This window comes from Alosa pseudoharengus, unplaced genomic scaffold (assembly GCF_046254945.1).
Source record: "Alosa pseudoharengus isolate Yale_2024_CS ecotype anadromous, Long Island Sound unplaced genomic scaffold, YU_APseudo_1.1 YU_APseudo_1.1_scf_6, whole genome shotgun sequence".
NCBI lineage: Eukaryota > Metazoa > Chordata > Actinopteri > Clupeiformes > Clupeidae > Alosa > Alosa pseudoharengus.
In genome coordinates this window covers 4,805,372-4,832,871 of record NW_027468848.1, presented here as the reverse complement: position 1 = coordinate 4,832,871, position 27,500 = coordinate 4,805,372, and the positions used below count along the sequence as shown (strand labels likewise).

The window sequence follows — 27,500 nt, the reverse complement described above, 5'->3', positions numbered from 1 at the left end:
CAGCTCCTGCATGGTGGAGGCGTACTGGCTGCACTCTCTGTGCAGCTGGGCGAGTTGCTCCTGCAGCTGTGTGACGGAGGTCTGCGTCTCCTCCTGCAGATGGAGGAGGTGCTGCTGCTCCTGCTGGAGGCTCCCGCGCAAACCCTGCAGCTCCACATCCTGCAGCTGCAGCTGCTCCTTCTGCAGGAGGAGGCGCAACATGGAGACAGACAGGGAGGAGGCGCAACATGGAGACAGACAGGGAGGCGCAACATGGAGACAGACAGGGAGGCGCAACATGGAGACAGACAGGGAGGCGCAACATGGAGACCGACAGACAGGGAGGAGGCGCAACATGGAGACCGACAGGGAGGAGGCGCAACATGGAGACAGACAGGAAGGAGGCGCAACATGGAGACCGACAGGGAGGAGGCGCAACATGGAGACAGACAGGGAGGAGGCGCAACATGGAGACAGACAGACAGGGAGGAGGCGCAACATGGAGACAGACAGACAGGGAGGAGGCGCAACATGGAGACAGACAGACAGGGAGGAGGCGCAACATGGAGACAGACAGGGAGAGAGAGAGAGAGACTCATAGTCAGGCTGTGGGAAGTGATTAAAGCTACCGGCTTAGGAAATAAGCAGCCTTACACACACACACACACATACACATACACACACACACACACACACACACACACACACACACGGCTGTGGACTGCAATGACAGCTGTTCTATTCTGCTTGTGGTCTGTCCATGCGCAGTTGGTGCCCTTGTAATGTAGCAGCACCCTTGTATGCCAGAACTCCTTGATAAACTATTAGTTTAACTGGCCTTATGTCCGAGTGAGAAGCTTGGGTCCGGACACATGTAGACTCTTAAAGGTAAACTATGCAGTATTGGCAATTTCTTTACTGTTTTCTCGGTTTTTGCTTCTTTTTCGCTCGCTGTCATGACGAATGTCTGAGAAACTCCATCGCTACCTTTTTCTAGCCGGTGCCTGGCGTGTATGTGTATTTGAATGCAGTAAAGCAATTCGTTACACTCGTTCTACTTCCTGACACTGAGGCCGTCGGCCCGCCGGCCCACAGTTGCAAGGGTGGTTTTTCCGCTCACAGGCGCTAGGGGGAAGCAAGACGGCCACCATTCAACCCCAAAAAAGTCATATAACCATTCCAATGACTCTGAAGCTGTTAAATTAAGGTAAATTAAGCTAAAAAACGTGCATTTAAGCTAAAAAAACTGCATAGTGTGCCTCTAAGTCTAGATGCTTGTTGTGTTGGTGACAGATGATACAGGCTGTCCACCACTGTGGGGTTCCTGGCATCTAGTTTCTACGTAGCTTGGCAGCTCAACACAGGCCTCTGCTACAGTAGCTTCTTATGCTCCGGCCAGGGGCATGCAGAGCTGGCATTTCATCACATACCCCATTTACAAATGGACTGCTACAAAAACACCTAGTTTTGCTTTTCTGTTACTTTTCCCAAAATAAAATAAATAAATAAATAAATAAAGAAAGAAAGAAAGAAAGAAAGACAGAAAACAAAACAAAGCAATCGATGAGTTCTCAGACAGCCTGGTTAATGCATGTTTCTATAAATATCTACACAACACTGCAATCTATAGCAGGCAGACCACATGTCTAGCCCATCTGCTAAAGTGGCTGTTTTGGGCGCTTCCCGGGGAGTTGGGCTGTGATGAGGGTGGCGTTACCATGGAGACGTTCTGTTCCTGCAGCGCCGTGGCGTTGATGACGCGTCTTAGCAGGCGTCGATTGCGGATGGCGTGCTGTTCCCTCTTGTGGCGCTCAAACTGCAGCTGCGTGTGCAGCAACTGCACCTGACTGCGCAGGTGGTGCAACTCCTCCACGTCTGCAAACGGGTAGAGGACAGAGAGGTTGGTCCAGTCGTATACAAAACACAGCTCATGCAGTCAGAGGCCAAAAGACTAAGGCAAGGTCAACTGCTACACAAGCTGTATGCTATTTTCACCATTGGGCTTTTCTTAAAGCAACGCCATGGAAGAATTGATATTTATGCCCCTTGACGTCAACATTCAACGCCAAGTCGATACCCAGTCTGTCAGAAAAACAATTAAATGGGTCATGATCCTACACGATCAGCTATGTTACATGGTGCAATATCAAGCCTTCCGGGCACCCATTGGCAGTGTCAGAGAATGTATTCTCCATATTCTCTTCATTCTCCATACAAAGTCAAATGAGTTGGAAGCCTTCATTTCATGGTAAAAGCACTGCAGAGCCTGAAAAATCATTTTGGTTATCATTTTCAGGGCACCCAAACACCTTGGGGCATTTTGCCCATGTTCAGGGTGGAAAATAAAAAAGAAAGATTTGCATAAGACAAGTCAAATTGGTGTTTTCAAAAAGAAGGGATCATGGAGAATAAGGAAAAACATATTTAAAAAATCTTTGTATATTCCCACAAGGTGTTTGGGTGCCCTGAAAATGATAACCAAAATTATTTTTCAGACTTGTGAGGTCTGCTGTTCAGACCCTGAAGGGATTTATTTTCTGTTCATTGCTTTTTGTGAGTGTTTCTACTTATCTCAGTAAGGAAAATAAATCAAGAGCCTATGTTGAGTACAAATATGTCTTCTGAAGGCTTAAACAGAGCCCAGCCAAAAACTCCAATAAAATTTGTATCAACTTTGAGGGACAGCTATGACCATGCAGGATTATCCAGACCAAACGTGACGATTTTGCTACATACTATTCCTATTTATGTACCACCATGCAAAATTTGAGCCTCCTACATGGTTTAGTTCTTGCGCTGTGGGCTTGTGAACTTTGACAAAAAAAAGAGCCTGAACAAAATAGACACCCCCCTCCCCCTGTAAAACTGGCTGTATCTTGGAAAGTATTGATCTTACATAAGAGTAATTTTACAGTGTGTCTCCTGGGTAACATAGGTACACCTGGTAATTTTTTCAGAATGTTTTGAGACCTAAGTGCGTGGGCACTGGTTGAACTGACGTGGAATGACCCTTCAGGAAATGACCTCATGTCTTGAGGTATAAGACATTAGGCTTGTTCGACTTGAGGCAGATCTGACTTGGTCTGGCTTTCTACGTAAACGTGATCTTCAGAGGCTAGTCAGGAGGAGCTACAACAGAGGGCAGCTCATCCCGGACAGACAGGCTATAGTCTGCCTGACGTGACTCGCGGGAGACATCGCGGGAGATATTGCGGAATTTTGTTTGCAATAAATACAGCAGAACTTTCATTCTTACTCATTAAAATGAGCATGATGACTGACGAAATACATTCTTATGATGTAGTTTAAATAAACCACTGTTGTCATACAGTTAACAGGCCTGCATTGTAGCACATAAATTCAATATCAAGTGTTTCCCCTATATGTGTGTCTATCTATTTAACCAACAGCAGAAAATAACAGAATATCCAAACGTTTTTAGTAGGCTAGCCTACCATTGTTGCAGAAATCACGTATAAGAAGGTATCCCTTCGATTTCTGTTTATTTTTGCATATTCCAACATAAGGAAGCACCATGATACTCCCGTCAAAATCGTCATGAGGACATTCCTCCCAATTGAACTGACGTCATGAGGGCGTGTTTCAGCTCGTGCAGCTCGTGGAAGGCAACTGCAAGATCTGTCTGCAGGCTAAGACTCCCGCGATATTTTAAGGTCATGTGACATGGTGTCACGGTGGTAAGTCCCTTCCCGGGTGACAGAAGTCGGACAAAATTTCTAACCAGTAAGCATTGCGTCCATCCCAGTATGCATTGTGTTCAACCCAGCATGCATCACATCAAGTCAGATCTGCCTCAAGTCGAACACGCCTACTGCTAGACGCAGCTTTTGCCAACTTCCTGTCCCTCGTGCAAAACAACGGTCAGGATACGAGTCTGTCTGATGCATTCCAGATGGTCATCACCTTTTCTCTTTCTAGGGGCAAATGCTTCCTCTCCTCCCCTCTCCTCACCTATTCTCCTCTCCCTTCCTCTCCTCACCCCTCCTTTTCTCTCCTCTCCTCACCTATTCTCTTCTCCCTTCCTCTCCTCCTCTCCTTCTCCTCTCCTCACATCACCTCCTCTCCCCTCCTCCCCTCCGTGCTCGATGACACTCATTAATCTGGCCACAGAGTGGCTGGACACCCTGGTGTGACTCATTAAACCTGGTAGATCCATCAGACAGTGATGGGAAACACCCTAGGCTCAGGTCCCTGAAGAGCAGGATGCACTGAGACAGAGAGAGAGAGAGAGAGAGAGAGAGAGAGAGAGAGAGGGAGGGAGGGAGAGGGAGAGAGAGAGAGAAAGAAAGAAAAAGAGAGAGAGAGAGAGAGAGGGAGGGAGGGAGGGAGAGGGAGAGAGAGAGAGAAAGAAAGAAAAAGAGAGAGAGAGAGAGAGGGAGGGAGGGAGAGAGAGAGAAAGACAGAGAGAGAGAGAGAGAGAGGCCCCCCTCTACCCTGTCTGCAAATTGAAAATAGTAAATTGCAGTAATAATCTACACTGGTCAGCACGTTCAAGGTGACCTGTCCAGGAATGCCCCATATAACTGTGTCAGACTTAGTTATTGACCAGAGAAGAGAAGGGCGTGCTTCCTCTTCTCTAACTCTAGGGTGGTCTCTCCAAGAGGCTGGAGCGTTGCTTTAGAACAGAGTGGAGCGTTGCTTTAGAACAGAGTGGAGCGTTGCTTTAGAACAGAGTGAAGCGTTGCTTTAGAACAGAGTGGAGCGTTGCTTTAGAACAGAGTGGAGCGTTGCTTTAGAACAGAGTGGAGCGTTGCTTTAGAACAGAGTGGTCTGGAGCGTTGCTTTAGAACAGAGTGGTCTGGAGCGTTGCTTTAGAACAGAGTGGAGCGTTGCTTTAGAACAGAGTGGAGCGTTGCTCTGAGAGGAGGGCAGCCAGGGGAGAGGTGATGGAGAGGTGATGGAGAGGTGATGGAGAGGTGATGCTCTACCTTTGCCTTTAACACTCTGCTGCTGATGCTGATGCTGTTTCCCAGGGGCCGGACCTTCAGCTGGCCTGCTCGGCATCGACAATCTGAGAGAGACCGACACAGAGAGAGAGACAGAGAGAGAGAAAGAGAGAGAGAAAGAGAGAGAGACCAACACACAGAGAGAGAGAGAGAGAGAAAGAGAGAAGGATAGAGAGAGGGCAGAGAAAGAGGGAGAGAGGGCAGACTCGTTTAACAGTGAAGATAATGACACAAGAGAGCTGCTCATTCCACATCATTAACCTTCACACACCTCTGATTCCATCAGTCTGCTGTCTCACACACACACACACACACACACACACACACACACACACACACACACACACACACACACACACACACACACACACACACACACACACACACACACACACACACACACACACACACACACACACACACACACACACACACACACACACACACACACACACACACACACACACACACACACACACACACACACACACACACACACACACACGGTTTGAGGAATGACTTCCTAAGTTGACGACATCATTAAACATGAAACAGCTCTAACTCAGCTCTTGTCCCATCAGGCATAATAAGAGCCCTAAAGACAAAACGCCTACAACGTCTACATCCCCTCCTCCCCTCCTACACTCATCCCCTCCTCCACTCATCCCTCGTCCCCTAGTCCTACACTCCTCCCCTCCTCCCCTCCTCATTCATCCACTCCTCCCCTGTCCTCCACTCCTCCCCTGTCCTCCATTCCTCCCCTGTCCTCCACTCCTCCCCTCATCCCCTCCTCCACTCCTCCCCTCCTCCCCTCCACTCCTCCACTCCTCCACTGTCCTCCCCTCATCCCCTCCTCCCCTGTCCTCTACTCCTCCACTCCTCCCCTCCTCCCCTGTCCTCACCTCCTGAGCTTGCAGTCGTGGTTGGCACTTCCCTGCTGGATGAGCAGGTCCAGCATCTCCAGTGGAGAGTTGGCCGCTGTGGACCCCATGGCCTGCTCGTCTCCTGCGCTGTCGTCGGCCCCGCCGCCCCCCCGCCTGCGGGCCTCCCCCGTCCGCCGCTCCACGAACAGCTCGGCCGCTTTGGGCAGCGCCAGGTCAAACAGGGGCTCGTACGGCAGAGGTGCATGCTGGGTAGCCTCGTCGCACCAGGAGCTCTCTGAAGGGGTGAAGCACGGCCAGGTGGACCACGGGGGACGCTGGCCTTCGTAAGCCGCACCAGAGTCGGGTCGCTCTGGCGTGGACAGCGAGTTTGTGGTGTCAGCGCCGACGCACACGGGCTCGGTGGAGCTGGGTTTGACCCGAGCCTTGGATGGCCGTTTGTGGGAGAACATGGTGTCCCGTCTGTGTAAGGTGCTGCTGGCATCACTGTCCGTAAGGCTCAGCAACTCCTCAGTCAAAGCGTCTGGGCAAAGCAGAGGGACGCAGTTAGCACAAGCACTACTGAGAAATAAGGCAGGGACAAGACTGGAGCGTGCGTGTGTGTCTGTGTGTGTGTGTGTGTGTGTGTGTGCATGTATGTGTGACCATACAGCTTGTGCGATATATGTCTGTATGGAGGTCTACACTATGTGTTTATATCAGGTGTGTGTGTTGGTCTACACTATGTGTTTATATCAGGTGTGTGTGTGTGTGTTGGTCTACACTATGTGTTTATATCAGGTGTGTGTGTTGGTCTACACTATGTGTTTAGGTCAGGTGTGTGTGTGTGTTGGTCTACACTATGTGTTTATATCAGGTGTGTTGGTCTGCTGCCATGTTCTATTTCTGTCCGTGCTCATCTTTGTGTGAATGTGCTCATAGGAACACGTTCCTAACTCACCTTCTTCTCTTGGACCCTCCTCCTCCTGATCCCTAACAAAGGCACACCCCTCAGGCAGAGTGAGGGACTTCTCCTGCTCACCAGCACCACCTACAGGCCAGGAGGACAGCAGAGAACGTTAGGAGAGAAGAGGCCAAACGCTTGGTTTCCTGATAAAAAAAGACTGATTCTGCAGTATTACTTCTTAAACATTCATGCTTTCTCCATCTCTCTCTCTCTCACTCACTCGAGCAGGTCAAATTCTCTGAGGCACTGGGTTCTGGCATATTATTTTGCAAGACAGATGATTGACAGCTGTCAATCACTGCATCATCCTGCCAAAAAAAAGCAAAGAAGTGGTGTAATTAATCATAAACAATCAAACATACATCCTCTATACTATTTACTGCCTTGTTTGAGAAAATTAAAATACTGATTGTATTGATTAATATTCTGACAATTTTATATTGGTATGAAACAACAATAACACAACACAACACAACACAACACACACAGCAAGACCCAAGGTCCATCAATCCTTTGGGACAGAAGAGAAATGAAGGTGTATGCAGAGCAGATTTACATGTACGTGTGTGTGTGTGTGTGTGGTGTGTGGTTTGTGAGCGCGTGTGTAGGCATAGTGTACCTGTGGACACTGAGCTATGCTGGCAGGCTGGTTTCTGAGCTCAGCTTCATGCGGCTGAGGAGGGTGAGGAGAGAGAGGGCCAATCACGGGGGTGGTGAGCGGGGTCAGCTTTCCGTCCACTGCAGACACACACACACGCAGAGCAGAGTGACCATCCTCATAACACACAACACCACAGATCTAGGCCACAGGGACAACAGTGTGTGTGCGCTCTGTGGAGTGGCATGTTAGTGTACTCCCCAGGTGTACATGAGTCAGAGCAAGATGTGTGTGTGTGTGTGTGTGTGTGTGTGTGTGTGTGTTGGACTGGCGTTTGCTGACCTGATGTGCTTGACACTCTTCCTGAGAGGTTGGAGGTGCTCTGGGGCACGTGATTGGTGGGGGACGCTCCCCTGGGGGGCGTGGTCATCCCACAGTGCAAGGCGGGGCTCCAGCCTGAGTCCTGAGTTCCCATGGCAACAGCAGAACTCTGACAAACACATTCCACAGACTCATTGACAGCATGGCAATATCAGCAAGGCAATATCCCCACCGATCTGCACTGCAGCTGCTAACAGAAGTGCACTGACTGGCTTCTTTTTAATGGATCTATAAATACAGCATATAAATCACGGCAGACTGAATCATGGTGCTTTTCATAAAGGCCATCTGTGCAGGCCTCGAAAAATCTCAACATGAACTTTATTCTACATGATTCATATTCTAATCCATTTATGTCTTACTGAAGACCTAGAACATCTGTGCACAAGGTGACTAAATATACACGAGGATCCCTTTCAGGTGCCAGTGACTGAACAGTAACCTCGCACACTATTCCTACAGCACTTCATAAATAACATTTGAATTCTTTTGCTTACGATCTTTAGCATTTAAAAGTACTTATGTATCTTCTCTTTAACTGTTGCATTTCTAACTTATTTCATACACTTGTCTGGCTTTGCCTTTTCATTACCATACCATAGCAGTGGTTGCTTTGCCTTAGCGTTACCGTACCATAGCAGCGGTTGGTGTCTGGCTTTGCCTTGCCGCTACCGTACCATAGCAGCGGTTGGTGTCTGGCTTTGCCTTGCCGTTACCGTACCATAGCAGCGGTTGCTTTGCCTTGCCGTTACCGTGCCATAGCAGCGGTTGGTGTCTGGCTTTACCTTGCTGTTACTGTACCATAGCAGCGGTTGCTTTGCCTTGCCGTAACCGTACCATAGCAGCAGTTGCTTTGCCTTGCCGTTACCGTACCATAGCAGCGGTTGGTGTCTGGCTTTGCCTTGCCGTTACCGTACCATAGCAGAGGTTGGTGTCTGGCTTTGCCTTGCCGTTACCGTGCCATAGCAGCGGTTGGTGCTGGTGTCGGCTGGCGTCTCACCTGCTGGATGGCAGAGAGGGGGGTGCTGGTGTAGGAGGGAGCGGGGCCCAGCCTGGGGGGGGTCACACCTGGAGGCCGCACAGGTAGGCAGGGGCTACCTGAGAGGAGGCGGACACAAGCGGACAGGTGAGGAGCCGTCGCCCCCATCCTCACGATATGACACGTCAGGATGCACAGGTCACGTAAGGGACAATGCCCGACGAGGTGTCCAGTATCAGAAATAAATGGACGACGCGGAGGCGTGAACCGTCCGACGCGAAGTCCGCAAAGTCCATTTATTTCTGATAATGGACGCATCTAAGGGCATTAGCCCGTTTATACCATGGTCACTTACGAAATAAATAAATATGAAATCAATTATTAATACTAAATGAGTTTCAGAGCTAAAATCGTTAGTTTTTTCAGCTGTTTACAGTTGATTCCATTGTTGCGAAGCCTGCTTCCAGGCTCAACCGTCGTCCTACTATCGTTGTTATAGTTACCATTCATAAGCATTGATATGGAACGGAGATTCAACTTTTTTTTACCAGATCTACTTCATAGGTGTAGTAGATCACTTTTTAAACGACACCCTTTTCAACCTAGACCATGGTATAAACTACAATGCTTCATGGTACATGTGTTGGACTATGTGTGTATGTGGATCTGTATGTTCTGCATCTGAATGTTTTTCTCTTGAACTGGCTGCGCAGGGATGCAAAACTAATTACAGTGTAAACTAACCAAGCACTATCGTATCATACCGTAGCTCCAAAATGACACGAAAAGCCTAAATGATTACCTAAATAATTCCACATATCGACCACTCACAGAACGAAACTAACTGAATCCTGACATAGCCGTGCGGGCAGGGTGGGAGGGGGGGGGGGGGTCACTCACCGTAGGCACTGTGGTCCAGGGGAGGCCCTTCAAGGGCTCGGGAGCTCAGGTGGACAGGTAAGACATCGGGCATGTTGGAGAAGCCCTCTTCCCACGACGCCTCCTTGGGGTCCAGGGACACCTTGGCACATTCCACCACTATGTCATGGGTCTCAAAACTCCGCCATCTGGAAGGCAGACCACCGGACAGGTTAGCCTTCCTCTTCCGTTCCTTAACCTCTCTTCCATACCTGATGAGAGGCGTTCACAGGTGTGACTCACCTGGTGGGGTCCAGCTCAGTATCTTTGGTTCCAGTGACCAACTCCGGATGAATCCGCACATGTTCCAACATGGGCTTGAAAAACACAGAGATGGACTTTTACTATCAGCCAAAACGTGTGAATGCAAAGCAATGGCTAGATAATGTGTACCACAGTGACTGAGATCTATATACAGCGGGGAAAATAAGTATTGAACACGTCAACATTTTTTTCAGTAAGTATACTTCCAGTGAGGCTATTCGCATGAAATTTTCACCAGGCATTAGTATTAACTTAGGTAATCCACACATATATAAAAATCCAAACATTAATGTCTAAAAGTAGTGTTATGAGTAAAAAAGTGGAATGGCACAGGGAAAAAGTATTGAACACGCTAAGAAAAAGCAGTACACAAAGGCGAGGAATGACAAGGAACAAACTGGAATCTATAAGTAGTTAGAGAAATTGTCCCTCCTGTCTGTGCAAATTGACATAAGATGGGTTAGTACATACTGGTGGGCTATAAAAAGGTTTTTTATTACCAAGGTGTCACACAAGAAACATTTCATGATGGGTAAAGGCAAAGTGCTCTCCCAAGACCTTTGCAACCTTATTGTTGCAAAACATATCAATGGAACTGGTTACAGATGCCCAGAATCATCCAGCAAGCAGTATTGGAGCCATTATCTGCAAGTGGAAGAAACATCACTGCATCATCAACTGGCCATGCACAGGATCTCCTTGCAATATTTCTGACCAGGAAGTCAGAAGGATAGTCAGAAGAGCCAAGGACCACTCTGAGAAAGCTCCAGAAAGATTTGGAGGCAGCAAGTACAATTGTTACAGAGAAAATCATAGGTAATGCACTCCAGCGCCATGGCCTCTATGCACGCTCATCCCACATGACTATTGCTGAAGAAAAACATGTCAAAGCTTGTTGAAAGTTTGCTACACAACATTTGAACAATCCTATGAAATACTGAGAGAATGTATTCTGGTCAGGCAAGAGCAAAATTGAACTTTTCAGATGTCATACTACACACCATATTTGGAGGAGAAATGGCACTGTGCATCACCCTAAAAATACCATATCAACAGTGAGATTTGAAGGTGGTGGCATCATGGTGTGGGCTGTTTTGCATCTCATGGCACTAGCAGACTTCATACAGTTGAAGGAATGATGAATGGAGTCATTTTGTTCTGGGAGAATCTTTACTTCCACCAGGATGATGAGGATGAGACATGGCTAGACCTTCCAGCAGGACAATGATCCAAACCATTCAGTAAAGGAAGCTCTCAATTGGTTTAAGAGAAAGGAAATCAAGGCCCTGACTTCAATTCAATTTAACAGTTTTGGAAGTTAACTAAAGATCAGGATTCACAAGAGGGACCCCTGAAATATTCAATATTAAAGGACTATCTGTTTAAAAGAATGGGCCAAACTCACACCAGAATACTGTGACTGATTAGTTTCGTCATACAGGAAATGCCTTGAAGCTGTCATTACGAATAAAGGCTTTTCCACAAAGTATTTAAGAAATTTCAGCAGGCGTGTTCAATACTTTTTTCCTGTGTCATTCCACTTTATTACACATAACTCTACCTATGGACATTAATGTTTGGATTTTTTTATGAGTGGATTATCTGAGTTAATACTAATGTCTGGTGAAAATTTCATGCAAATAGCCTCATTGGAATACTTACTGAAAAAAATGTTGACGTGTCCCAATACTTATTTTCCCCGCTGTATATATATGAATATATGAACGCAACAGGATGTCTTTACTAGATTTTTCCAGCAGATTTGGTTGCAAGATGTCCAAAACAAAACAATACCAAATACACAGTCTTAGGAAACAGCAACTCTGCATACAGTAAAACCAAAAGGCTCCACTATCCATGTTGGCTGAGAGGCAGTCTCACCTTGACCACCTCCTCAAAGGTGTCCACGTTCTCCTTCATGCTGTAGTGGACGCGCAGGTAGGAGACGAAGTTGCAGGGGTACATGCCATACAGACGGTGGAAGAGGGAGTAGATGCCGGCGTGCAGGTGAATGGACAGAACACTAGGACTGCTCCCTGCACAAACAAACACCATCCTCTCAAACACCATCCTCTCAAACACCATCCTCTCATACAGAACACTAGGACTGCTCCCTGCACAAACAATCACCATCCTCTCAAACACCATCCTCTCATACAGAACACTAGGACTGCTCCCTGCACAAACAATCACCATCCTCTCAAACACCATCCTCTCATACAGAACACTAGAACTGCTCCCTGCACAAACAATCACCATCCTCTCATACACCATCCTCTCAAACACCATCCTCTCATACAGAACACTAGGACTGCTCCCTGCACAAACAAACACCATCCTCTCAATGTGACAGAATCATTGCGACACTTTTGTAGTATCGGTGCACCGTGCAACACTACCGTGGAGAAAAGCATCTATTAAATGAAATGAATCACAAAGTGCTCCCTCCTTTTTTCTTCCAGCTGACTTGACCCTAATGGTGCAGTTTAATTCAGGGCAATGACTGGATTTCTTCTGTGAGGCCTGGGTGGGTCTGGCAGTAGACCAGACTTGCCCTGCCGTAATGATGCAGATCTATGACTAATTCTGACTCACGTCAGAAGGGCAGGTGGGGTCTTAATCATCGGTCTTTGACTATAAAATACAATAAAAGTGAAGCGACCGGAAGTGACTAAAAGACAGCGGCGAATTCAACCGAATATGCCAATTCTGGGAAGACCAGGTCAATACTGTTTACTCTGTATGCTTTGGCTTCAAGAAGCACTTACTGTGAAGTCTATGCCTCCAATTTTGCCTTCATGGCTGACCAAATTTGTCTTAATTTCTTCAGAACATAAGTGCATGATGCCATGGTGTCTATGCCGTTTACAGCCGGAGGTAGAGAACATGAGATTCACTTCCTATAAATCTGTGGCATTGGGAGCTTTACTGGCAGTAGCACTGAAAGTAGCAGCTTCTTCACTGAGTGTAATGGTGTTGACCCAGATCGGCCGAGGGTTCGATGCGATCCGGGTCTTGTCTGGACCAGTACCTGAACTCCTGTGAGTCCACCGCGCCAGGCGTCCGAAGACGTCAAACAGCTCGTCCAGGAGGTGGCGACTGGGCTGTGGGATCATGGGAAGTAGCGTGGTCACCACCAGAACTCCCGTTATCAGCACCACCGTGTCCGAATCCGTCTGAAACACACACTTACATTAGATACACTCACACACAGTTACATTAGATACATTCACACACACACACACAGTTACATCAGATACACTCACACACAGTTACGTTAGATACACACTCACACACAATTACATTAGATACACACACACACAGTTACATTAGATACACACTCACACACACAGTTACATTAGATACTCACACACACACAATTACATTAGATACACACACACAAACAGACAGAGAAGAGTTATATTACACACACACTCAACATATTTGACATTGCATTATATATCCTATCAAGCACCCAGCACATTTGTAGCAAATGCATTTATAAACATTTTCTCACCACAGTTACTTGATACACATTACATGCTGACCTAAATACTCATCCACAAACACACACCACAACTACTACTCTCTGGCAGATCACAGTTATGCACACACACTTTCAATACAATCAGTCTGACACATATACACACACACACACACACACACTCCAAGAAAATCTCAGAGTCAGTGTGACCCACAGGGCAGCCCAGCACAGCGTTTAGACGTGCCCTCGGCGATATTGTAACTTGCCCTACTAGGGGTACAGATTTGCCCCCGAGAAATACATCTCCTCCCAGAGCAGAGCAGGGATGTGCAACCACCACCGGCACATCCCCACACCAGCATAATCAGTACAGGGGAGAGGGGCACTGCTGTGTCTGAAGAAAAGACATTCCTCAACTCGACAGGCCAGCTACATCGAGATGACCCTTACAGCCCCCCCCTCCCTCCCCACAACCAGCCCTGTGTGGAGGAAGACGCACAGGAGCACATCCTGGAGCAGAGTGAGCAAGGAATGGAGTGAGGGAACGAGAGAGTGAGGGAGGGAGAGAGGGAACAAGAGAACTGTGCGCGGGTGGGTGGGCACCTTGAGGCACTTGAGCAGGGCGGGGAAGAGGGGGAAGCGGGGGATGGTGTGGATCCAGGGCGGCTGCCGCCGGATGACGTGGGCCAGCAGGGTGAGGGAGGCCAGCCGGCACGTCTGACGGCCCAGGCAGTCATTCAGCTTCTCCAGGAGCGGCTGAGAACACACAGAAAACACACACACACACACACACACACACACACAGAAAACACACGCACACAGAAAACACACAAGCACGCACACACACACGCACGCAAGCACACAAAGAGACAAGACAACTGTTGTTAGTAAAAGGGCTCCATCTCTCTTGCTCCTGGGGTATGACTGACCCCAATGGCTGTTCATTTCAGTCTGCTTCACTAGACTGGGGGGTGTTTAAGATCTGATGTTGCGCTGTTGTGCTCAAACACAGTGTTCAAAACCCACTGTATTCAGGCAATTCCATCAACCACAATAGCAATAATACCATGTACTATTTAGACATTGTCCTTCTTTGATTCGGATGTTTTTACTATATCGATTTAACATTGTCAGGGACATAGTCATACAAGCATATGCACCAAAAGAGCCAGAGCACAGAGGAAGGTTGGGCAGTTGCCTTTTCATCATGCCGTCAAAGTTACATAATAGTGGTGAGCCAGGAGGCATGTCTGCCTTTTGACAACAACAACAACACTTGCTTCAGCACACCAGCGGCCCCTGGGAGGCTGGTACAGCCGTGACGACTCTCCAGGTCACGCTGCTCTGCTGCAGCCGACGGGCCACGTCAGGAACACATGGGAGGTGAAGGCTAGTGTAAAGCAACCATGGTTGTACTTAATTTACCTTCAAATAACGGCTTCAAAGGCATTCTGATGATACACTGACTCATAATGCAACGTGTGATGCCATCTCTGACATTGCTAATGCATGTCTGGATCAGTTTTCGGCACACTGGGTTAAACGGGCACCCTGGGTTAAACTGGGTTAAACGGGCATCCTGGGTTAAACTGGGTTAAACGGGCACCCTGGGTTAAACGGGCATCCTGGGTTAAACTGGCACTCTGGGTTAAACGGGCACACTGGGTTAAACTGGGTTAAAGGGGCACACTGGGTTAAACGGGCACTACCCAGTATGTTGAACACTGATGACAAGGGGGTCTAAATTCAGATTCTTACAACATGTTTGCTTTAAACAAGATCATCAGGAGATGACCAGGAGATGACCAGGAGATGACCAGGAGATGACAGTGAAGATGGTAGGCATCCAGTAGCAAGTGCATCCAGTAAGTGGTCTCTCTGGAACAAGCCTGTCACAACAGTGCTTTACAAACTCTCTCAATGGGATACTTCTACTTGCAGCTGTATTGTTTGTTTTCCATCTCTCCCAGCTCAAATGACCTGCGCAGTGATTGCATGTCTGCACTGTCTCTGATTACCTGAATCTCTGATACCCTGAATGTGTTGACTTACCGGTAATAAACAGTGTTACTGATTGACAGTTTATTTTGAGAGAAAAAAATGTTTGCCAGAGAAAAAAAAAAACTTCTGCTGGAAAAGAGGTTTAAGATACAGAGGCCCAACTGTACAGTGATGTGTTATGATGAAGTGGTGATGCGTTGAGATGTGGTGGTGTGATGTGGTGGTCTGCTGTGGTGTTGTACTGTACTGTGGTGTTGTACTGTACTGTAGTGTGGTGTTGTACTGTGATGTGGTGTTGTACTGTGCTGTTGTACTATACTGTGGGGTTGTACTGTACTGTGGGGTTGTACTGTACTGTACTGTACTGTGATGTTGTACTGTGGTGTTGTACTGTACTGTGGTGTGTTGTACTGTACTGTGGTGTTGTACTGTGGTGTGTTGTACTGTACTGTGGTGTTGTACTCTGGTGTTGTACTGTACTGTGGTGTGTTGTACTGTACTCGTGTTGTACTGTACTGTGGTGTGTTGTACTGTACTGTGGTGTGTTGTACTGTACTGTGGTGTGTTGTACTGTACTGTGATGTGTTGTACTGTGTTGTACTGTACTGTGATGTGTTGTACTGTACTGTGATGTGGTGTTGTACTGTGATGTGGTGTTGTACTGTGATGTGGTGCTGTACTGTGATGTGGTGTTGTACTGTGATGTGGTGTTGTACTGTGATGTGGTGTTGTACTGTGATGTGGTGTTGTACTGTGATGTGGTGTTGTACTGTGATGTGGTGTTGTACTGTACTGTGGTGTTGTACTGTACTGTGGTGTTGTACTGTGGTGTTGTACTGTACTGTGGGGTTGTACTGTACTGTGGGGTTGTACTGTACTGTGGTGTTGTACTGTGATGTTGTACTGTGGGGTTGTACTGTACTGTGGGGTTGTACTGTACTGTGATTTTGTACTGTGGTGTTGTACTGTACTGTGGGGTTGTACTGTACTGTGATGTTGTACTGTGATGTTGTACTGTGGTGTTGTACTGTACTGTGGGGTTGTACTGTGGGGTTGTACTGTACTGTGATGTTGTACTGTGGTGTTGTACTGTACTGTGATGTTGTACTGTGGTGTTGTACTGTGGTGTTGTACTGTGGTGTTGTACTGTGGTGTTGTACTGTGGTGTTGTACTGTACTATAGTGCTGCCGCGATTAGTCGACTTAGTCGACCTAATCGACCAGGAAAATAAGTCGACGGCACTTTTTTTATTCGAAGAGTCGTGTTACTATTGACCGCCTATTTATTTTTGGTCTCAAACGGCTCACTCACTGTAATGTTATATTAACTCTATGTTATTAACTGTTGAAAAGTACGACTGTCTTTGGATGTTAAACAGGCTACCAAGACTTTGGCCGTTTAAACCCAGCTATGCACGAAAGTGTTAAAGCCAGCAGCAAAGCTGCGTGCCTGCCTGCTTTCAGCGCAATTCATTATTAGGCAGAGCTAAGTGGGGGGAGCTAAGCTAGTAGGTTACGCTAGTCCAGACTCTGACTAATATAGTATTGTGGAAATTTAAATAAATGAAGTAAAGAGTGTCTCACGTTGACAACGCAACGGCGTGTCATTATTGTAGTTCTTTCATACAAAAAAACGTTAAAACGAACATGCCGCCGCCCTTGATATCAACAATCAAGGTGCCCGTCATTTCCCATGGTCAATAAGTCACGACGCATATTTTTTTAGCGTTCAAGCCAACTGATAAAGTGAGGTAACCTATGTGGTAAGACGCGCAAAGTGCCTGTAGCCTAATTGTTTTGAACATGCTGATGTTAGGCTCATTTGCAAAGTCCTCAACTACTGTCGCCTTTCAAAGTCCAGCGTTTCTCGAACTATGGGCCGCGCGGACCAGCACCGGCCGTAACGTGGACACTGCTGGTCCGGAGCCGCTGAGAGAAATTATTCCTGGGGCTTCTTCTGATAATTTGCTGCGCAATTGATCAAGGAACAGCCGACCGACAGAAAAAGAAAACAAATGTTTCTGCAATCAGTAGGAAATACTTGCTAATTTGGTGTCAACAAACATAGAGGCATACAATTAAATAGTGGTATGAGCGTTCATTCAATGCGCGAGAGAAACTGAAACCACTTGATAACGTTGGTAGCAAAGCTCCAATTCAACCTATTGGAAGGCTATTTAATTATGAAACTACATTTAATAGAACAATGTGGATTTATGCAACTTCCATAAAAACAGAGCACAGACTATAATACACTATCTAGAGTATTGTATAGTCAAATTTGAAAAACGTGACCAAAAGCTTGTGTCATAATTAAATGTCAATATTCTTTCCATTTGCCTACCAGTGTATGATGCTTGCATGAGGGAAACATCCCAAAACGATGACACCCATATAATTGCTGTTGTTTTGAGAAGTATTTATCATGCAACCATGCAAAAGCAATGGAACTATTGTAATTATATTTTACATTAGTAAAGCAGTCCTCTGATGTGCATGTTTTCACAAACTTTTTGTGAACAATGTTAGCACTTTAAACACTGGCTGCTTTGAAGTGCATGTATAACAATATAGCATAACAATAATAATTGTGATATCATAATGATAATTTGATGGGGGGTGGGTTCATGTAGGCCTATGACCCCAATGCAATGACCTGGCCTCAGGTCAAAGAAGTTGTCTATGTCCATGGCAACACTGGCATACAAATAAAGTCTATCAAAGGTCTGACATTAGATCTGAAGGTAGCATTTTAAATGGGTGTTTTTTTTTAATACATAATGTTTTTGAACAGTTTACTTACAGTAATACAGCTTCTAACAAAAGTAGGGTGATATATATTTTACATTTTCCCTTTAGTTGAGTTCAAAATAAAACGGAAACAAAATAACAAACACTTGATTTTTAAAAAAATTAGTCATTTAGATTAGTCGACTAATCGAAAAATTAGTCGAAAGATTAGTCGTTAGAAAATTAGTCGTTAGTGGCGGCACTACTGTACTATGGTGTTGTACTGTACTGTGATGTTGTACTGTGATGTTGTACTGTACTGTGGTTTTGTACTGTGGTGTTGTACTGTACTGTGGTGTGGTACTGTACTGTGGTGTGGTACTGTACTGTGGTGTTGTACTGTACTGTGGTGATGTACTGTGATGTGGTGTTTTACTGTGATGTGGTGTTGTACTGTGATGTGGTGTTGTTAGGGTTGCAAAGGGGGCGGAAAATTTCCGGTAAATTTCCAGAAGCTTTCTGGAAACTTACCATTAGAAGTTAAGTTGGGGAATTTTGGAAATATTCCAAATTGGAAAATTTCATGGAATTAAAGGAAATTATGGGAATTAATGGGAATTTACAGGAATCAACTGGGAATTTTGGGTAATTCATACAAACTGTTTCGTATATAAACATTAACATTTTGTTTCGTAATAAGCAATATGATTTGTATGTGGGTATTTTCGCTTAGCTTAGCATACAAAGCTAGCTAGCATGCTAGCGGGAATCCCATTCTCTGCCAATGGTTTACTAGTGTGCTAAACTAGCAACACTGAACTGCCCAAGATACACCACACCACTCAACAACAAAATCCGATTGGTTGGAACATTTTTCCCCATGCATATAAACGCACCATAGGTTTCCTTTATGTCTAGCAGCCTATGCCGACTGCTGTGTGTATGAAATTGACTTAATTTCCCATGAATTCCTGTTTATTCCTGTTAATTCCCATGGAAAGTTTCCAACTTTGAAAATTCACGGAATTTTGCAACCCTAGGTGTTGTACTGTGGAGTTGTACTGTGATGTGGTGTTGTACTGTGATGTGGTGTGGTGTTGTACTGTGATGTGGTGTTGTACTGTGATGTTGTACTGTGATGTGGTGTTGTACTGTGATGTGGTGTTGTACTGTGATGTGGTGTTGTACTGTGATGTTGTACTGTACTGTGGTGTTGTACTGTGATGTGGTGTTGTACTGTGATGTTGTACTGTGATGTGGTGTTGTACTGTGATGTGGTGTTGTACTGTGATGTAGTGTTGTACTGTGATGTGGTGTTGTACTGTGGTGTTGTACTGTGATGTGGTGTTGTACTGTGGTGTTGTACTGTACTGTGGTGTTGTACTGTACTGTACTGTGGTGTTGTACTGTACTGTTGTACTGTGATGTACTGTACTGCGATGTTGTACTGTGGGATGTGGTGTTGTACTGTGATGTTGTACTGTGGGGTGTGCTGCGGTGTTGTACTGTGGGATGTGCTGTTGTACTGTGGGATGTGATGTTGTACTGTGGTGTTGTACTGTACTGTTGTACTGTGGGATGTGGTGTTGTACTGTGGGATGTGGTGTGATGTTGTACTGTGGGATGTGGTGTTGTACTGTGGGATGTGGTGTGATGTTGTACTGTGGGATATGGTGTTGTACTGTGGTGTTGTACTGTGGGATGTGCTGTGGTGTTGTACTGTGGGATGTGGTGTTGTACTGTACTGCGATGTTGTGCTGTGGGATGTGCTGTGGGATGTGCTGTGTGGTGTTGTACTGTGGGATGTGCTGTGGTGTTGTACTGTGGGATGTACTGTGGTGTTGTACTGTGGGATGTAGTGTGGGATGTACTGTGGGATGTACTGTGGGATGTGCGTGGTGTTGTACTGTGGGATGTGCGTGGTGTTGTACTGTGAGATGTGCTGTGGTGTTGTACTGTGGTGTTGTACTGTGGGATGTACTGTGGGATGTGGTGTTGTACTGTGGGATGTGGTGTTGTACTGTACTGTTGTGCTGTGGGATGTGCTGTGATGTTGTGCTGTGGGATGTGCTGCGTGTGTATCTGACCTTGTGCTGTGGCTCGCCCACTGCAGTGAGAATCAGCAGAGCCTGAGATGAGCTAGACTCCAGGTAATAATCCACCAGACCGTTCAGCAGCACTGAGCCCTTTTCTGCCACACACACACACACACACACACACACACACAGATAAATTACAATATCAACACAGCACAGATGCTAAACTAGACTAAATATGAAAAGCTGAATGCATATGAAATGGTACACATTAGCCTCTCACTTCTGTGAGTGAAAACTGTGAACTGAACAGTGGTGTGTGTGTGTGTGTGTGTGTGTGTGTGTGTGTGATACATTTCACACAAGACAACAACTCACTACCTCATCATAACATATTATGAGGGGTCTAAAGTACCTGTTCAACATGCACTTAGTTTATTAAGCCTTTCCTATGTGTCATGGTTTGTATATTATAGTATTTGTGTATTATAGTATTTATGTTATGATGGAGTAGTAAGTTGTGTTGTGTGAAATGTCTAGTGATGTGTTATGAGAGAGAGAAAGAGAGAAAATGTGTGTAAGTGTGTGTGTTTGTGTGTGTGTGTACCTGCCCTGAGGTGGTCCTCCACCAGCTGTCTGGTCTGCTGCAGCTGCTGGAGGTCCGAGGACTCCAGAAGAGGAAGCAGGTCGAACACACTGGTCTGCTCCTTGGCCATGGTGGCGGCGGTTGGACAGAGGCGAGGACTCGGCTTTGCTCTCCGTCACTGGACGGGCTGAGGCTACGACCTCTGCGACAGGAGAGGCACGCATGTGAGCAACACAAGAATTTCACAGGGTCACGTCATGATTTACTGCCTTCTGGAAGGAACACATTATCAAAGACAATGTTACGCGTCTTTTCAACGTGATGCAATATAGCCTACGAAGCAAACTATAAGGCCACCGTGTTGAAGGCTCTGATGTGTTGACAGGTGCAATGATTATTTAGAACTGCCTGATATGTTTGTGGTGTTCCATATCAGTTTTGACATGAGTATCATCTGACCTGTGGCTAGTCATCAACAGTACATTCCATGGTGCTTTCTTCAAAGAAAGATTGGGTTTGCTTCAAATAGCCCCCAGCAAGCGATTGCAAAAGAGATCAGTTATCAGGGAAGCAAGCATAAACTCTGGACCTATAACGTTAGCACTAAACTGGACGGACGTGGATCCTTGGTTATTTATGCCCAACACCAAGTCAGATAGACATGTATGACAACTGTGACAAGTGAAGGGAACGAACAAACTCAAAAGCAAAACTGCATCTATACAGTCTATGACGTACAAAATTCAGTTTAAACATTGAAATGTACTTATATTTTACCTTTTGAAACGTCCTGCGTTCATCTGAAGGGCGCCATCTTGGAAATTTCTCAACTAACGTTAGCCTGCTAGCAACGTTAGCTTATGTCTAGCTGGGTATCTAGCGAAACTTTTGAGCTACGGACTGGAAATTAAATGCCTCCAGGAACAACAGACTCTATACTGCTGGCGAGTTCAAGGTCTTTGTGTGGCCGGAAGTCCTAAAAAGTTAACCGCGTCAGACATGCAGTTGACAGCTTAGATTACTTTCCGCTCACTACCTCCAGCAGCATGCATGCAGCAGGTTGGACATGATTGACCAAGAATCGACGCATGCGCACTGTAAATTTGGGCTATGAAATTGGAGCTTGGCCAAAGTGTTTCTGCGTGTTAATAAATTGACAATTACCTTTAAAAGTTTTTGATCAAATCTTTATTTTGTTAATAACATTAATAACGTTTTTGTGTACGTTGCTGTTTATATATTTATTTTGTAATGCTTTGATTTGAAATTAGTTTTCTCCCGTGATATGCATGATTTAAACCCGATAGGTGACGCTTTTTCGCTATTCACCATCCAATACGCCCTGGAGGGTCAAGTGTGTTGTTTGATTTATCAGGCCTATCTTTAGTTTTCTTTGAAATATAGTCTACTTGGGATTTAACTTTGGCTACATTGACCACCTTGTAAGCGGTTGCCTCTTAGGCTACTGCACAGTTGTTCTGAGTAGGCTAGGCCAACGCATTTAAATGCAATGAACAAAATGTTGCGGGTTGTGTTTAATTGCAGGCTGCATTCAGGTTACCAGATAAGATGGACAGAGAAAATATCTTCATCCAAATATGAAAGCAGTCTGATTGTTGTGGGAACGGGAAATCCAGTAGCCTACGACCTAAAGGGTGTGAACTTTCTCATGCTTTCAACCAGTCACTCTGACCTGAAATGACTGTGCTCTCTCTCACACACACACCTCTATAAAACGGACGCCGGCAGCTGCGAAAAATATGCCTGTTGTGTCTTCCTGTTGGTGGAATGAGTTGCCCAGTGCTTTCCGTTCCTGTGGTAGTTTTGGGTCTTTCAAGAGGGGTCTAAAGTATCTGTTCAACATGCACTTAGTTTAATAAGCCTTTCCCATGTGTCATGGTTTGTATATTATGTGTTTATTTCCATTAGGCTATTGATTGAATTGGCATTGTTGTTTATTATTGCTATTCTCCTTATGTAGTCTTACCAACATTGTAAATTGTTCACTGTTAAATTTAACTATTGTTGTTATTTGTATGTCACTCTGGACAAACGTGTCTGCCAAATCCCTAACCATAATCTGAACGTAGATTAGACCTAAAGTCGCTCTTTCCCCATCACTTGACGTCTTCTTACCAAAACACAGCTGCCTCTTAGGGCAAAGAGGTGTAAATGACATTTATTTAAAATGAATTATGCCTCATACACTTTTAAATCATACCTCATTTTTTTAGGTGTAGGCACAAAGTCAACAATTACATCACACAGCACTGTCATCCTTGATGGTCAGTTTGATAACCTGAGGTGCATGGGTGGAGGCTTGCACAGTATGTGCCAGTTTCCATATGTTACTAGACATCTATTGGAACTTGATTTTCTGTAAGTGGACATAATATTGGCATCAACAGGTCCTACTGTATCTGTGAAGATAAGAGGCAGCCTCTTTGGCTGTGAAGCACTCAGCTGGCGGGAGATGTAAACAGCTTGTTATGAACTGTGGCCAGGATTAAAGGGATGTAGACAGGTGATGCTTTCTCATCACTCCTGTTTGCTCCTGCCAAACATGTTGGGGAATGTGTAACTACTAAAGATTACACGCTAGTGATTAAATCCATTTCAAACTGTATATTCATCTAACTTAAATCTTGATCAAATTTCCATTGACTTAGTAGATATTTAATCAAATTTTAGATGAGGTGTTTTGGCAAGTACCTCATATGTCATCCTCCAGCCAAAGTAAACGGTTGTCTTGGGATATGTAATTAGATATGAATGAATTAGATATGATACATGCACGCTTGCACACTTGCAGAGTACCCACCAAAGTGATTAGCTAAGGGAAATTGATTACTCTAAAATCCGATTGGTGGAGCACGTCTTGTCTGACCATGCAAACAAACAGGCCTGAAGGTCATTTATTTTCTCTCCCTGAAGAAAGTGTACCGTAGCGCAGCCGTACAAAATGACATCTCCTCAGCAGGAGAAAGAGAGTGTCCAGTTGTGCAGCTAGAGGCACAGTTACTCAGCAGAGTATTTGTGTTAGCGAGACCCTCTGTTAGGATGTCTGTGGCTGGAGTGATTTTTATAGTTTCGGCCCTGTGTCTGGGCAGCACAGCAGGTGCCAGTGTAAGTATCATAATTGTTGCCATAATTCTTTGAATTAGGCTACTTCATAATTGGTACTTGTAATTGTGTTGTTTTTTTTTCCATTGATGTATTAACAACAGGGCAATTCCATGGAAAATGACATTTTTTGTAACATCCATAACACCAATACAATGTGATGGTATGGTATGATGTGAATGATTACATGAAATTTCAGCATTTGCTATTTTTGGCTGAAGAATGTACATGAGAAAAAATTCACAAAAAAATGAATGTTATCATTCACATCATACAAATGCCAAGGCATTTCACTGGCATTTTGGATGTGACAAAAAGTCAATTTTCCATGGAATTGCCTAACAACAGTGCTGTTTATAGGAATGTTTCCATAAATGGCATTTATTGTAATGTTTTATAAACAACACACACACAACACACTCCTGTCATATCTGTATGTGTTTTGTGTGGGCTGGCTGACACTGAAACTCTCCTTTCCTGTAGCTGGGAGTGGTGTACACTGAAGGGGGCATGGTGCAAGGGAAGAGCCACCGAATGGGACTGTTCCACTCTGTGGACGTGTTTAAGGGGGTTCCCTTCGCAGACATCCCAGCGAGGTTCGAAAAGCCCAAACCCCACCCAGGATGGGACGGTAAGGAAACACCTTTTTAAACTTACTTAACGAGCCGGCTTAGACTGGTTTGCCGTTAGAGGTATAGTCAGGTGGTGGATGTGGTCAGGGTCTAGGGACTCTTGTCTATGCTGAGGTGAACTTTGGGGTTAGAAGGATGGGGATTCCCGTATAACGATTAAGCGTAGATCTAGACAAAAAGCTTTTTCTCAGTGGAGATCTCTATTGAAGTTCTCTTTCAGTCTTGGGCTATCAAAACTAACAGAAATATTTTTCTAGATATTCACTGGATTTATTTTAAGTCAAATATTTCAACCCAAGGGTCTTCAGGTAGATCACTAATGGCGCCGCCTCCGGGCTGTTTTTGACACAGGTGTTCTGAAAGCCACCAAGTATCGTGACAGGTGCCTGCAGGTGACACTCATGCAGTCTGGTTCCCACGGCAGCGAGGACTGCTTGTACCTCAACATTTTCGTCCCCCAAGGCAGACAAGGTGGGGCACTTCAAACACTGACACGTAATCTAATTCTAAGGCGTGAGCTGTGTTTCCAGCTCTCACCAAGAACACAAAACAAGGGGCGGCTGAATGGTGTTTTTGATCAATTCTTTCCTCCTTGGCCTGAAGCAGCTTTCCCTTTGTGTACACTGTATATAGGCTCAGTAGTTTTGTCTAGTGTTTTTTACCATGTTTAAAATGGGATATCACAACGTAAGATGTGTTCTACTAAACTGCTGAATAGACTTTTAAATAGCAGCAGCCATATTATTGTAAACCAGACCAGACCTGATGCTTTTCTCCGTCTCTCATACTGTACGTTCTGATGCTTTTCTCCCTCATGTGTCCTGATGTGTCCTGATGCTTTTCTCCCTCATGTGTCCTGATGCTTTTCTCCCTCATGTGTCCTCATGTGTCCTGATGCTTTTCCCCCTCATGTGTCCTGATGCTTTTCTCCCTCATGTGTCCTGCTGTGTCCTCATGTGTCCTGATGCTTTTCTCCCTCATGTGTCCTGATGCTTTTCTCCCTCATGTGTCCTGATGCTTTTATCCCTCATGTGTCCTGATGCTTTTATCCCTCATGTGTCCTGATGTGTCCTCATGTGTCCTGATGCTTTTCTCTGTTCCTCATGTGTCCTGCTCAGTGTCCACTGGGCTGCCCGTGATGGTGTACCTGTTTGGGGGCGCCTTCCTCCTCGGGGCCTCCAACGACGTCAGCTTCATGGGCAACTGTCCGTATGACGGCAAGGAGATGGCGGACCGGTCAGCTTCATGGGCAACTCTCTGTATGACGGCAAGGAGATGGCGGACCGGTCAGCTTCATGGGCAACTGTCCGTATGACGGCAAGGAGATGGCGGACCGGTCAGCTTCATGGGCAACTGTCCGTATGACGGCAAGGAGATGGCGGACCGGGCAGCTTCATGGGCAACTCTCTGTATGACGGAGTAAAAACAACCTAGGCTCTATTTAAGGTAGTTAGGAACGTCAAACTTTTGATTGAGAGCAAAGTTACGTTAATTGGTGACGTTTTAAGCAAGACCGTTTATTTGCATTATCACTGAATGGGCTTATAGTGATGCTAACAGGGCAAGGTGCCATGTCGCTATTTTATAACACTAACAATGCTCAAAATATAATTTAACTTCTGTGGTAGTGTGGTGAGGGTTTCTACAGACAAACCGAAGTACACAGTACACATACATTAAACTACATAAGACTACATTAAACTGCATTACACTACATTAGACTGCATGGTGAACCGTATGTACACATATATTAAACTGTGTTAGACTGTAGGGGGAACCGCATGTACAGTACATGTATATTAAACTGCATTAGACTGTAGGGGGAACCGTATGTACACATATATTAAACTGCATTAGACTGTAGGGGGAACCGTATGTACAGTACACATGTATTAAGAGGCCATTTTGGGCCGTGTTCCATTGCTCAAACTGGTGCACTTAGTGTCTCATACTGTGAGTGCCTGCAGTTTAGTATGCGCTCTGACTGCCATAGCACAGAGTCTGGCTTTTTGGCATTGCAGTCGAGCGGCAGGTTAGTACCTCTGAGACCTGGGCTGGAGGGCAGGTTAGTACCCCTGAGACCTGGGCTGGAGGGCAGGTTAGTACCTCTGAGACCTGGGCTGGAGGGCCGGTGGGTAGACTGTACTCTCCCCTCACTACCTGCACCCTTTAAGATAATATACACTTCTTTAGTACGGCAGCAAGGAGATGGCAGTTATCTATGAGCATCTAGGTTTCTTTTGTGTGTAAGTTGGCAGAAGGGGTAAATTTGGTCCTAACCAGAATACTAACCCTTAATTTGACATATGTCACCAAAGGAGAACACAAGGATGCAACTACTGTACTTGCCACTAACAAGACAATCCTTATTGTAAAGCTGTTTACCAGTTAGAGGAGAGATGTCGAAACCTCACTGTTCTGAGACTCAAACTATATATAACTGGAGCCAAAAGGCACACCTATGACATGAAATCAAAACCTCACACACGCATTTCTTCTCAGTGTTTTGCTGCTGTGCATTCTGGCTGCTCCCGACTCCCGAGTCTATAAATGTCTTTAGACAAAAGCATCTGATAGTTGAACTCATGTAATTGTGTGAATAACTAACCACAAACACTGCAAGCATTCACGTTGCTGTTGACATTTACTGCCTGCTTTGAATAATAGCCTGTAACAGATGGCATCTATCAAACCCATGGCTACTTTCCCCTTAAGCATGCTGGTTTGGTACTCTCTCATAACTAATGCTTTTTCAAAACATGACTCATACCCATACACAAAATAAAGATCTCTGTGTATGTTTGCTCCTGCTGAGCTATAATGTTCTTTATGTAATATTCATATGACCCATCTAACACACACACACACACACACACACACACACACACATTCACACACACATACACACACACACACACACACACACACACACACACACACACACACACACACACACACACAAACACACACACACACACACACACACACACACACA

General features: G+C 45.5%; 1 protein-coding gene and 1 pseudogene across 1 annotated transcript in view; one reads left to right on the top strand and one right to left on the bottom strand.

Moving 5' to 3' along the window:
- Nucleotides 1–21,808, bottom strand: part of tsc1a (TSC complex subunit 1a) — a 35,223-nt gene extending 13,415 nt beyond the window's left edge. The window contains exons 1-17 of the mRNA XM_076269485.1: nt 21,528–21,808; nt 20,772–20,952; nt 20,216–20,319; nt 14,001–14,153; nt 12,945–13,089; nt 11,795–11,949; nt 9,893–9,966; nt 9,632–9,798; nt 8,753–8,850; nt 7,714–7,861; nt 7,393–7,511; nt 6,994–7,081; nt 6,768–6,857; nt 5,849–6,350; nt 4,929–5,011; nt 1,697–1,854; nt 1–180 (exon numbers count right to left, since the gene is read on the bottom strand). The exon at nt 1–180 is cut by the window's left edge and continues 3 nt beyond it. Coding sequence (XP_076125600.1) covers nt 1–180; nt 1,697–1,854; nt 4,929–5,011; nt 5,849–6,350; nt 6,768–6,857; nt 6,994–7,081; nt 7,393–7,511; nt 7,714–7,861; nt 8,753–8,850; nt 9,632–9,798; nt 9,893–9,966; nt 11,795–11,949; nt 12,945–13,089; nt 14,001–14,153; nt 20,216–20,319; nt 20,772–20,880 — 2,373 coding nt within the window. The 5' untranslated portion in view covers nt 20,881–20,952; nt 21,528–21,808. The remainder of the gene's footprint in view (nt 181–1,696; nt 1,855–4,928; nt 5,012–5,848; nt 6,351–6,767; nt 6,858–6,993; nt 7,082–7,392; nt 7,512–7,713; nt 7,862–8,752; nt 8,851–9,631; nt 9,799–9,892; nt 9,967–11,794; nt 11,950–12,944; nt 13,090–14,000; nt 14,154–20,215; nt 20,320–20,771; nt 20,953–21,527) is intronic.
- A 2,002-nt stretch (nt 21,809–23,810) lies between these two features.
- LOC143106444 (bile salt-activated lipase-like) overlaps nt 23,811–27,500 on the top strand; it is a 13,131-nt pseudogene continuing 9,441 nt past the window's right edge.